The 12916-nt window shown below is 46.6% G+C and overlaps 1 protein-coding gene across 5 annotated transcripts in view; it reads left to right on the top strand.

Moving 5' to 3' along the window:
- The window catches only part of ATG7 (autophagy related 7), a 2414869-nt gene that overhangs the window by 884280 nt on the left and 1517673 nt on the right, over positions 1 to 12916 (top strand). For all 5 annotated transcript variants that reach the window (XM_069643921.1, XM_069643925.1, XM_069643922.1 and 2 more), the window contains one exon: positions 2591 to 2735. In XM_069643921.1, coding sequence (XP_069500022.1) covers positions 2591 to 2735 — 145 coding nt within the window. The remainder of the gene's footprint in view (positions 1 to 2590; positions 2736 to 12916) is intronic.

Genomic DNA, 12916 nt, shown 5'->3' with positions numbered 1-12916 from the left:
GGTTTCTGAAAGGTTGAGATATAAGGATTGGGACCTCCCGGATGACGTGATGGAGGTGTTGCTTTCAGCCAGGCGTCCGGCAACCAAATTCCTGTACCGTTGGCGTAGGTTTTGCGACTGATGCAGAGGACACAATGTCGATCCTTTTCAGTGTTCCATTCCGATGGGTCTTTCTTTCTTGCTTTCTTTGGCCCACAAGGGTCTTCAAGTGGGTTCCATAAAAGGTTACCTGGCAGCGCTATCTATTTTCAAGCGCTCGTCTGAAGAATGTTCTTATTTTAAGATTCCTTTGATTACCTAGCTTCTAAAAGGGCTCACAAATGTGTTCCCACCATCCCCTTTTCAGGTGCCGGTTTGGGATCTGAATTTAGTCTTGAAATTCTTGATGGGTGCTCTGTTTGAACCTTTGCACTTTGAGACTGTTGACCTTCAAGACAGTATTCTTGATTGCAGTTACATCCTTTCATCTAAGCCACCCTTTACTGTGTCCACAAGGATAGGGTTGTCCTGAGGGTACGTCCGTCCTTCCTACCTAAGGTAGTGTCTGAGTTTCATTTGAGCCAGAAGGTGGTACTTCCTGCTTTTTATCCTCCTCATCCTGGTAAGGAAGAGGAGAGACTACATAGGTTGGACCCTAGGAGAGCTTTGAGCTTTTATATTTGAAGAATGTCTAGGGTCTTGAGTGCACTGGACACCGGTTGGGCCAGGCTGTTACCAAACAGACCTTGTCCAGGTGGATTATCCTCAACATTGCTGAATGTTACAGATTGGCTGGCAAGGACCCTGCTGAGGGTTTACGAGCTCACTCCACCAGGGCCGTGGCTACATCCACAGCCCTGCAGCGGGGAGTTCCTGTTAAGAGCATTTGTGATGCTGCAACGTGGTCTTCCATCCACACCTTTGTCAAGCATTACTCCCTGGATACTTTCCAGGGTGAAGATATGGCCTTTGGTAAAGCAGTACTTTATTCTGCCATCTGATTAGGTATATCTGGGGCCTGGGCCTAAAGTACCTTCAACTATCCCTAGGTAAATATGTCCCCTCTCAAGCCCTTCCCTCCTCTACTCCTAACTCCTTCAGGGTCAGTCGTTTTACAAAGATACAAGCTGGGGGTAGAGCTCTATCTTCGGCTGGGGCCTCCCTTTGGAACAGCCTCCCTGCCACCTTGAAACTTGAGGAAAACCATCTACGGTTCCGGAAACTCCTCAAGACCTTCCTCTTCGCTTCTGGTCTTGCTCCTCTTCTCCCCTGCTGGCTTGCTTTCTCTCTCGGCACTGTGCACCTGGCCACCCTCTGTCCTTCAGGCCCAGGTACCTGCTCACCATGCCACCCACCTGCACTGCCTCTGGGCCACCCCTTGCACTGGGGCCTGTATCTGTACCCATACAGTCCCCCACCCACGCTTTTTCTGCACTTATCAGATGCACCCTATCTGACTTACCTAGCACTTTGCCACTTCCGGCTACACTACTACTCTGTACCACCTTTATTTATTCATTTATATTTGACTTATTATTATTAATTATTTTGCTCTGTTTTATGTTCTGCACTATCCAAGTTCTCTCCCCTCACATGCAATTTTCCCCCTTTTCCCTATGCACTTGCGCGCTCTCAATGTCACTGGGCCTAGTAAGATCGTTGTTTTTTTCTCCCCTGTTCCCCTCCCTTCTCCTGGTCACTCTCTGAAACACCTATGTACGAGCGCGATATTAATAAAATAAATATCTAAATTCTTCTCCCTCCTCCAATCACTGATACTGCTTTGGGAGTCTGTCAAAGATGTGGAATACGTTGGAGGACACAATCCATTCGAAGAACAAGTTGCTTACCAACTGGTAACTTTCTTTCGACTGGATGTTCCTCCAACGTATTCCTCATCGCCCTCCCAGCCTGCCCTCTGAAGATTTTCCCAAGCTATTGCAGCTTGCGTTCCCACAAGGCTAAAGTGCTGTCATGCAGGCATTGTGTACGGGTATGTCGCACGTTGTGGGGTGCAGGGGGAAACATGAACTGAGGCTACCGGCGCAGTGCGTGCTACTTATAACATCTAATGACGTCACCCTAGGGACATCGACCTGACGCAGGACGTCCTCTGCTGAAAAATTTCTGAAGCAGCCCAGCTGTGGACATTACATGTCAAAGATGAGGAATACGTTGGAGGAACATCCAGTCAAAAGAACGTTACCAGTTGGTAAGTAACTTGTTCTTCTTTATTGACACCCTATCCCACACTCTTTCTGTAATTTAGTTGTAAGGAATTGGCAATAGTTTTTTTTTTTAGTATAGGCCCTTTTATTTTGAAACAACGCCACTAGGACTGCCTTATTTTTCATTTGATGGTCGATGCTTGCTCTCATCTTAGATTTAGGTTTAGGTTAGGAGTTTTTCCACCCTGCTTTCATTGTTCAATAAACACCCTTGAACTGTGATCACTTGTTTCTGTCTTTACTGTTGCCACCATGAGTTCTTTACACCTTCCATAAACAAATTACTTTGTAATCGGTTTCTATTACTCTTTCTGATGAATATTTTCTGTCATTGGTGCATTAAAGAGTATCATTTAATTGTCACTTTCCTATTTTACTCAAAGGTTAGCAGAGTCATCCGTGGACCTTAATCTTAAATTGATGCGCTGGAGATTGGTGCCTACTTTGGACTTGGAGAAAATTGTATCAACTAAATGTCTACTCCTAGGAGCTGGCACACTGGGCTGTAATGTGGCCAGAACATTAATGGTACGTGTCAAAGGCATTCAGGATTCTTCCATGAGAATATTTCAGTACAGCCCCATCCACTATCATCTATGAAAACCCTATCTCCATCTCCTACATAACTCCCAATTCGTGATGGGGTAAGAGAGTAGCAGAGCACCCCAGTACGCATGTAACCACTAGAACTGTTATTGAACCCTGTCAACATCCTCCTGAATGTATAATGACCACCTGATGGCCTCACCAAATTATCTCTATAGGGAACTCCATAGCAGGTAACCAAAGAGGAGAGTGTGCAGGGTATCTATCTCTTCGACAACAACTATTCCAGAAACATAGCAAAGCAAAATGTGTGGTATTTTAATTGGCATGGCACATCTCAGATTGTGTTTGTTTTTGTGAATACTTGAGAGCAATTTTTGCACAGGCGCTCTCTGGAAAGGTTTCTGCGAAGATCTTTCTAGGACTCTGCTTTTTGGGCCCTGATATATCACTCTCGGATTAGAGGGTGTTTAACTAACGGTTCCTTGCTCTTCAAGTGGTGGGATGGCATGAGCAGTCACAGTAACCATTCAGGAGTGAACTGGTTGAAATGTACAATAGATTATATGATATGGGGTGGTCCACACAACATATCTGTAAAATATGTTTCATATATAATTAAGTTTTGCATAACAATCTAAAAATATAGCGCTAAATCCTCTATTAAAATAACTTTGCAGAATATGTATATGAATGCAGAAATCCATGAACCAGGACCATGAAATGTTCAAATGATTTACAAAAGTCAAACATGACTTTTTGTGAGACATGCATGCCTTAAAACACAATTACCCCTGTTAAGGCAGAAGTCCTATTTTGGGGATTGTAGGGCCACATTCTTGGGCCGTTCAACCTTTTGCTTTTCCCCCCCTATCTTTTTTGTTTCCTTGATCTCTTTTGGTGACCTTGAGGGACTTCTGAAGTCCCCCTACTATTTTGCCCAATGTAGACCTTATATGAGGTGTTTGGTATTGTCGCCCTCAGATACTCAATACCAGGGATGCCTCTCAGGCACCCCAATTCTGCCCCCGTGAGATTGTGTGACTGTGTCTCTGTGAATTGCTTTTAGGGAATAAGTTGGTGGTAGATTTGCTTTAATTTTGGCTTCACCAAGGGTGCTAGTCATTTACTTGTAACGCTCACCTGATTCCCGTAGAGGCGCCGGTCTTGACTGGGCGTATACCGTATCTTCAAAGGTGATGTGTAACACACGGCTGGCTCTTTGGGCTGGACCTCTGTGCACTGTATGTCTGACTTGAAGGGTAAGATGTCTGCAGATAGAAAATATGGGATTAAGGAACTGGGTTATTGAATGTCTCTCTCTTCTTCCCTTTCTCTTCTCCTGTAGAACCCCAAAGGTTAACGCTCTCACCTTAGGTAAGTGAACGCCGTGCTCTCCATCTGCCTCGGGGCAGGGTGCTGTAACCAGTTTCTTCACTGGATAAGGGGAGCAGGCCTCTTGACTTCAGAGGACTGCTGTCTGTCGTTTACTGCACGAACTGTAAGTTTCGAGTAATTCTAATGTCTTTAAAGTCTTTAGTAATGATGTTTCTTGTTTTGCAGGGTTCCGGCGATGGCGGATGACGGGCTGAAGTGAGTTGAAGATGGAGCCCGTGTGATGAATAGAAGCGCCTTGAAGCACGTAAGTAAGCGCTTGTTGCCTGCTTCACAATGCGCTCTAACTGTCTTTTTATTTTGCAGGTACAAGTTCGGAGCGGCTGCAGGGTGCCGGAATACCCACTGGGTTAGATGTGGAAAGGAGTAATGGCACGTGAGTATTAAAGTTCCCCAATGTCTTTAAACGCACCTTGTTTTGTCTTTCAGATGCGGGATGCAGCGCCGAAGGCCTCTGGGAGCGCACGAAGAGTAGGTAAGCCTTTGTCTTTCAGATGCCGGAATGCAGCGCGAGGCGTTGGTGACAGCCGATGGACCAGGTAAGTGAAGAGCTGTCACTGAAGCCCGTAATGCTAACCTGTTCTTTCTTGTCTTTATAGGTGTTGCTGAAGACTGGATTCAGGATGGTAAGCCTTTTTCCTTAGGCCCAGGATCAGATGCAGAAGACACGATGAGCGTTCTGCTGCAGAATAACGCAAAGCAAGATTCATCCATTGGGTGTGGTTTAAATAGCCTCCTGTAGTGCTTAGGTGTCTCCTTCCACAGCCACGCCTAGGTAAGAAAAGAGTTCCTGCTTTCCAGAAGAGTTCCAGTGTTCTGAATCTAGGGAGTGGCTCCTGCCCCACCCAACAGGAAAAGTAGTTCCAAACAGAAGAGGATCAGAGGCTCAACTAGCAGGCAAGTAAGCAGCATGGTCTGCTGCAGGTAAGTCCACCCAAGCATTATGAGCCCGGCGCTTCCAGCGCTGGGACTGGGCATATTTATGAGCCTGGTGCCACTGGCGCCAGGACTGGGTCCAAAAGGTCCCAATTGGGACTGGTTGGCACTCGGAACCTGGGTTATGGATCTGCTTCCAAGGGAGTTGGGAAAACCCTGACCTTTTGGAAGCAGAGATCATGACAGTACCGCCCGTCAAGGCCCCTCCCAAACCGGTCTTCTCCGGGGGTTTTGGCTTGTCAGGAAATGTTCGGTGAAATCTTTTGATTAGGCGAGGAGCGTGGACATATTCAGCAGGTTCCCAGGATCTCTCTTGGGGGCCGTAGCCTTTCCAGTCAATTAGGTAAAATAGTTTAGATTTGGAGATCTTGGAGTCCAGAATGCTTTTGACTTCAAACTCGAGTTCTCCATCAACTAGGATAGGTTTTGGAGATTTAGTTAGTCGGGTTTGAGGTTGCACGGGTTTTAATAGAGAGACGTGGAAGACCGGATGTATCTTCATGTGCGGGGGCAAGTCCAACTTGACCGCTACTGGGTTTACTATGGTAGTGATGGAATAGGGACCAAGGTATCTTGGGTTGAATGTGCGTGGCCCTTTTAGAGGTAGATATTTGGTGGATAACCAGACTTGATCCCCTACTTGATATTGAGGGGCTTCCTTCCGATGTTGATCTGCTCCTTTCTTGTATTGTTCTTTAGCCCTTTGAAGGTGAGAAACAGCTTCCTTAAAGGCTTGGGTGATTGTAGAATGCAGGCAGTCTACTGCTGGTGTTTCAAGATCTTGGAGGGGATCCAACTCCGAGGTTCGAGGGTGACTGCCGTACAAAAGAAAAAACAGGGTTTTCCCAGTTCCCGAATGGACAGAGTTATTGTAGGCATATTCGGCTATCCAAAGGATGTCTTTCCAAGTTTTTTCAGTTTGTTGCAGCATGCAGCGTAAATACTGTTCCAGAGTTTGATTGGTCCTCTCGGTTTGTCCGTCGGTCTGAGGGTGGTGACTGGTCGATAGTATCACATCAATTTGAGCCGACCGACAGCAACTTCGCCAAAAATGAGAAATAAATTGACTACCTCGATCCGAAATTAGAACCGAAGGAAAACCGTGCAGTCGGACGATGTTTTCGAGAAATTCTCGGGCCAGAGTTGCTGCTGTTGGCAAGCCTTTGAGCGGAATGAAATGCGCCATCTTGGAGAATAAGTCCACAATTACTAGAATCGTATTGTATCCGGAGCATGGAGGTAGATCGGTGATGAAGTCCATAGAAAGCGTATGCCAAGGGCGAGGTGGGATGTCAATAGGGCGTAAGAGGCCTGCTGGTCTTTCCTTTTGACTCTTGTTTTGGGCGCATACTCCACAGGACATTATAAAGTCTCTGATATCTTTTTTCCAAGACGGCCACCAGAAGTAGCGCTTGATCTTTTCTGAGGTCTTGGCCATACCGGGATGTCCTTCCATTAAAGAATCGTGATAACAAGAGATTACTTTTTTCTGTAAATCTGTGCTGGGTAGGTATAATCGTTCTTGGAAATACAATAAATTGTCCTTTACTTCAAAGTCCTTTCCCTGCAGATGCCAATTCTGTATGTCTGCTGGAGTTACAAGTTGCCTGGCCTTATCCTTAACTTCCTCTATGGATTCTGTGGCGATTACACCCAGAATTCTTTGTTCGGGAATGATTGGTACAGGTTTAGGGTTGATCAAGTGTTCTTCCACTCCCATCCGAGAAAGGGCATCAGCTTTACCGTTCTTTGTACCAGGTCGATAGGTAATTATGAAGTCAAACTCGGCAAAGAATAATGCCCAACGGAGTTGTCTAGAGGATTGGGCTTTTGCGGTTTTCAAATATTGCAGGTTTCGGTGATCCGTAATCACAGTAACGGTGTGTCGGGCCCCCAGCAGATAATGCCGCCAAGCCTTAAAGGCAGACTTGATAGCCAGAAGTTCCTTGTCAGTAATCGTGTAATTGATTTCAGGAGGCGAGAATTTGCGGGACCAAAATGCAACGGGATGCAACTGATTGGTTACCGGGTCCTTTTGTGATAGAACTGCCCCCATGGCAAGGCTTGATGCATCAGTTTCCACGATGTAGGGGAGTTCGGGGCGAGTGTGTTTTAAGATTGGTGCAGAGATAAATTTCGTCTTCAAATCCTGGAAAGCTTGTTCCGCCTCGGTAGACCATTCAAAACGTTTGTTTTTCTTTAACAAGGCAGTGATGGGCTGGACTATTCGAGAGAATTCGGGGATAAACCTGCGGTAAAAGTTAGCGAAGCCTAACATGCTTTGCACACCTTTTACGGAGGATGGTGATGGCCATTTGAGAACTGCATCGACCTTCTTTGAATCCATACGCACTCCGCCAGGTGATAATATGAATCCCAAGAATTCAACTTCAGTCACGTTGAAAACACATTTTTCCAATTTAGCGAAAAGTTTGTGTTGACGCAATCTTTCGAGGACCATTTTCACGTGTTTCCGATGTTCAGATTCCGATGAAGAATAAACGAGGATGTCGTCAATGTAAACAACAACACACACATCTATGAGCTCTCTGAGGACATCGTTCATAAAATATTGAAAGGCGGCCGGGGCATTGCAAAGTCCGAAGGGCATGACCTGATATTCAAATAGCCCATACTTGGTGCGGAAGGCCGTCTTCCATTCATCGCCCTCTTTTACTCGTACCAAGTGGTAAGCTCCTCTAAGATCCAGCTTTGTATATATGCATGCTTTTCTGACTTGGTCCAGGAGTTCAGGGATCAAAGGTAACGGATATCTATTCTTAACGGTGATCTGGTTCAGGGAGCGATAATCTATACAAGTTCTAAGGTCTCCTTCCTTTTTTGGAACGAAGAACAAAGCTGAAGAAGCAGGGGACTTGGAAGGACGAATAAACCCATTTGCCAGGTATTGATCCAGGTATTGTCGAAGGTGAAGGTTCTCAGGCTCGGTGAGGGCATAAATTCTACTACAAGGAGGAGTAGATCCAGGTATCAGGTCTATCTGGCAGTCATAAGACCTATGAGGAGGTAGAGAGTTAGCCTGATCCTTCCGGAAAACATCTTGGTATTCTAGGTATTCGGGAGGTAACTGGGGAGTCTCTGAAGAAATTGCTGCCAGTGCAACACCAGGTGGAGGGTGACAAGTAGAGACACATTCTGGAAACTGGACCGTTCTTGCTCGCCAATCGATCAGAGGATTGTGTTTCTCTAACCAAGGTATTCCTAGAATAATCTGAAACTGAGGGGCCTTGATCACATCGAACACGATCTTCTCATGGTGTCCATCTTGACTTACTAGCGTCACCTCTTGAGTGGTATGCGTTACTGGCCCGGAGGCTATCTCCGTACCATCCACCGTAGTAATGACGTCCTTTACAGCCTTGGGACAAAGAGTTAGATTCATCCTCAAAACCATTTCTTGATCCACATAATTGCCGATGGCACCGCTGTCGACGTAAGCTTCAATTGCATGTAATCGATCCGGATTATCAGGGCTAATGAGGACCATAGGTATCGCGAAATGCGAGGTCACGGAACTGGTTTTCACGCTCGGCAAGAGGACCTCTATTCTTGTCGGGCGAGGTCGTTTCCCTGCTCAGAGTTTGTAACTTTGGTAACTGCAGCTCCTACTGCCTTCTTGGCAGGTTTCACCTGACAGTCTCGAAGAAAGTGCCCTGAGTTTCCGCAATAGAGGCATAATTGCAACTGTTTTCTCCTTTCCCGCTCCTTTTGTGTTAGAGGACCTTTCAGACCCCCTATTTGCATGGGTTCCCCGGAGTCTACTCCTTTGGAAGGAGTTGGCGGTTTGGAAAATACTCGAGCATCAAACTTGGGACGATCGGCCTTCCTGTTCTGCAGTCTGTGATCTATTTGAACGACTAAGTCTATATAGTCCGAACAATCTTGTGGGGGATTCACTACTTGGGCTAACACATCTTTGAGCTCTCCACGTAGACCTCTATAAAACAGCGTAATCCTTTTGTCCTCAGGCCATTGAGTTTCCACTATCAGTCTGTTGAAAGACGCAATATAAGCCAAAAGGTCTTGATTACCTTGTCGCAACGAAAGAAGCTCATTGTCCAAGGCCTGCCCCTGTGAATGTCTTGCGAACAGTTTTTCCATACTGAGCTGAAAAGCTTGAAAATCATGGAGGACCGGATCATCTTGATTTACTAGAGGGATCGACCAGTCTGCCGCATTGCCACTAAGGTACGAAAGCACGAAAGCTACTTTAGCTTGATCAGTTGGAAAGGCTGCTGGCCGGCATAAGAAATGCAACCGGCACTGATTGATAAATACTGCAAACCTCTTTGGGTCACCAGAAAATCGTTCGGGCGGGGCCAGAGGTACATTCCCAGGTAGGTTGATCTGCACTGGACTCATAGAGGATGTAGAAGGAAGATTTCCCCCAGATGCGGGTAACGGGGTCTGTCCGGCTTGTGACTTTAGCAATTGTCTAGCGAGATCATCTGTTCGCTCCTTGGAAATAATCAGTTCCCTTCTTAGAGCGTTCGTTTCCTGACAGGCTGCATGCACTTCTGCCCTTAGTTCCCCAAGTAACTGGGCTAGCTGGTCGGTATCCGAGGTTTCCATAGCGCCTGGACGGGAGTTTTGTGGTGGGCTTTGCGTTCTGTAACGCTCACCTGATTCCCGTAGAGGCGCCGGTCTTGACTGGGCGTATACCGTATCTTCAAAGGTGATGTGTTACACACGGCTGGCTCTTTGGGCTGGACCTCTGTGCACTGTATGTCTGACTCGAAGGGTAAGATGTCTGCAGATAGAAAATATGGGATTAAGGAACTGGGTTATTGAATGTCTCTCTCTTCTTCCCTTTCTCTTCTCCTGTAGAACCCCAAAGGTTAACACTTTCACCTTAGGTAAGTGAATGCCGTGCTCTCCATCTGCCTCGGGGCAGGGTGCTGTAACCAGTTTGTTCACTGGATAAGGGGAAGAGGCCTCTTGACTTCAGAGGACTGCTGTCCGTCGTTTACTGCACGAACGGTAAGTTTCGAGTAATTCTAATGTCTTTAAAGTCTTTAGTAATGATGTTTCTTGTTTTGCAGGGTTCCGGCGATGGCGGATGACGGGCTGAAGTGAGTTGAAGATGGAGCCCGTGTGATGAATAGAAGCGCCTGGAAGCACGTAAGTAAGCGCTTGTTGCCTGCTTCACGATGCGCTCTAACTGTCTTTTTATTTTGCAGGTACAAGTTCGGAGCGGCTGCAGGGTGCCGGAATACCCACTGGGTTAGATGTGGAAAGGAGTAATGGCACGTGAGTATTAAAGTTCCCCAATGTCTTTAAATGCACCTTGTTTTGTCTTTCAGATGCGGGATGCAGCGCCGAAGGCCTCCGGAGCGCACGAAGAGTAGGTAAGCCTTTGTCTTTCAGATGCCGGAATGCAGCGCGAGGCGTTGGTGACAGCCGATGGACCAGGTAAGTGAAGAGCTGTCACTGAAGCCCGTAATGCTAACCTGTTCTTTATTGTCTTTATAGGTGTTGCTGAAGACTGGATTCAGGATGGTAAGCCTTTTTCCTTAGGCCCAGGATCAGATGCAGAAGACACGATGAGCGTTCTGCTGCAGAGGATGCAGAATAACGCAAAGCAAGATTCATCCATCGGGTGTGGTTTAAATAGCCTCCTGTAGTGCTTAGGTATCTCCTTCCACAGCCACGCCTAGGTAAGAAAAGAGTTCCTGCTTTCCAGAAGAGTTCCAGTGTTCTGAATCTAGGGAGTGGCTCCTGCCCCACCCAACAGGAAAAGTAGTTCCAAACAGAAGAGGATCAGAGGCTCAACTGGCAGGCAAGTAAGCAGCATGGTCTGCTGCAGGTAAGTCCACCCAAGCATTATGAGCCCGGCGCTTCCAGCGCTGGGACTGGGCATATTTATGAGCCTGGTGCCACTGGTGCCAGGACTGGGTCCAAAAGGTCCCAATTGGGACTGGTTGGCACTCGGAACCTGGGTTATGGATCTGCTTCCAAGGGAGTTGGGAAAACCCTGACCTTTTGGAAGCAGAGATCATTACATTACTGCATTGGCAGCCCAATGCACCTTTTTAATTGCCATTTGGGTAGCAATGGGTTTTTAAATTGTGTTCCCGGACATTCTGCTTTCAAGGGCTTTCTTTTGTCTAGGTAACCATGAGGTAGGCTCAAAAAGGCCATTATGACCATGTGGGCTCTTTGTGAGCCCACAATGGCAGCCTTCATATTTGCCCTTTCACTTTCTGTGAGGATGGTTTTTGTTAATTGGCAGTACCAGTGAGCAACCAGTATGGTTGGTCATCTGACCCACTGCTCCCAGACCCTTTTTGTGATTGTCCAGCTTGACTGGCGCCAAGCCTCTTTCAAGGTTCTGCCCCTAACTCTCTCTCGTGTTTTCTGGTTCCTTTAACTTTGAGGTAGCAGGTCTGCCGATCTGCTGAAGGATATTTTTGCCACAATTCCCATTGATTTTTCTGATTTTAACCCTTGGTCTTACTGGATAGGTACAGTGGTTTGGGCATATACCGGTTTAGGTTTTTTGCTGCTGTCTAGTCCAGATTTCGAATGGATTGTGTCCTCCAATGTATTCCAAATCTTAGACATGTAATGTCCGCAGCTGTGCACTTCGGAAACTTTTTCAGCAGAGGGCGTCCTGCGGCGATGAACCTCGAAGGCCTCGTCACCGGATGTTCTATATAGGACGCACGGCGCCCGTAGCCTCAGTTCTGTTTTTCACGCAAACGTGCTGCTTCGTGAAACTCGGCGCGCCTCGTGTGTTCATCGTTACGATGTCTTTTTCTTCGACCCCTCCGACTCTGCAGTCTGGCTTCAAGACCTGCCGGGACTGCAAGTCGAAAATGTCGATCACTGACCGCATTGCATTTGTTTGTGGTGCTTGTTAGGCAGAAACCTGTGCAGTTCGCTTAGGGACCACTGCAAAAGGCTTAGGACTAGAGGTGTTGGCAGTAAACCCAATTGGTAGCAGTCTGTACCACCCAGATTTACCTGGTAGCTGTGGCTGAGCAGCCAGACTTCTCTCAAGAAGGGTTAGACAGTATATAGAGTATACAAAATAGGTACAAAGATACAGTAGCACAAGCAAACATTGGCCAGAGCTGTGGTATAAAAGTATATAATTATTTATTTAAAAACACCCTTGTAAAATACACTAACAACAATATGACAAGCAAGTTCAAACACAGTCACTATCAATATATATACATCCCTGATTACTTATTGAACAAGTCTTAGTTAAAACACCACTTATTTGCAGACAGAGGTGAGCGCTTAACCTAAGGTGGCACTCCAATAAGTTAGTTAAAAAGGGAGGGAAAAGGCAGAATTAGGAAAGCACACAATACCAACACTTTTAAAAGAATCACAGCAAGTCAGGAAAGGCAGAGTCTACTGTAGAACAAGAAAGTTCATAGGCCAGGCCCACTCTTGGAGAGAGCAAGGCGGAATGTGTCCAAGATCACACCGTTGAATTATACTTTAAAAGTCTTTGTAGATAGTTCAAAAAGAGTTGGATCAGTTCAGAGAAAGTTAGTTAGCAGGTCCCAGGTCACTCCAGGATAGAGAGTCAAGGATATACGGGACACCTTGAACAGCCTGTTGCAAGGGAGACCAGGCGGGACACAGTACCTAAAATGGTGAGAAAGCTCCAGCGGGGCAGTTGTTCCTGGCAGCGGGTGCAAGTCGGTGCTTGGTCCAGGATAAGAGAAGATCTCGACGTGGAGGAAAGGTAGAGGTCGTTGCACTGCCAGGGAACAAACCAGCCGCAGAGTTTCCCAGTTAAAAGGTACTACCCTTTTATTCTCGGTAGTGGTGAAGCATGGCTATCCGGCCGC

Source organism: Ambystoma mexicanum, chromosome 2p (genome assembly GCF_040938575.1).
Source record: "Ambystoma mexicanum isolate Mex_15411 chromosome 2p, UKY_AmexF1_1, whole genome shotgun sequence".
NCBI classification, from domain to species: domain Eukaryota; kingdom Metazoa; phylum Chordata; class Amphibia; order Caudata; family Ambystomatidae; genus Ambystoma; species Ambystoma mexicanum.
The sequence above is the reverse complement of the archived record's forward strand: the minus strand, read 5'-3'. Positions and strand labels throughout refer to the sequence as shown.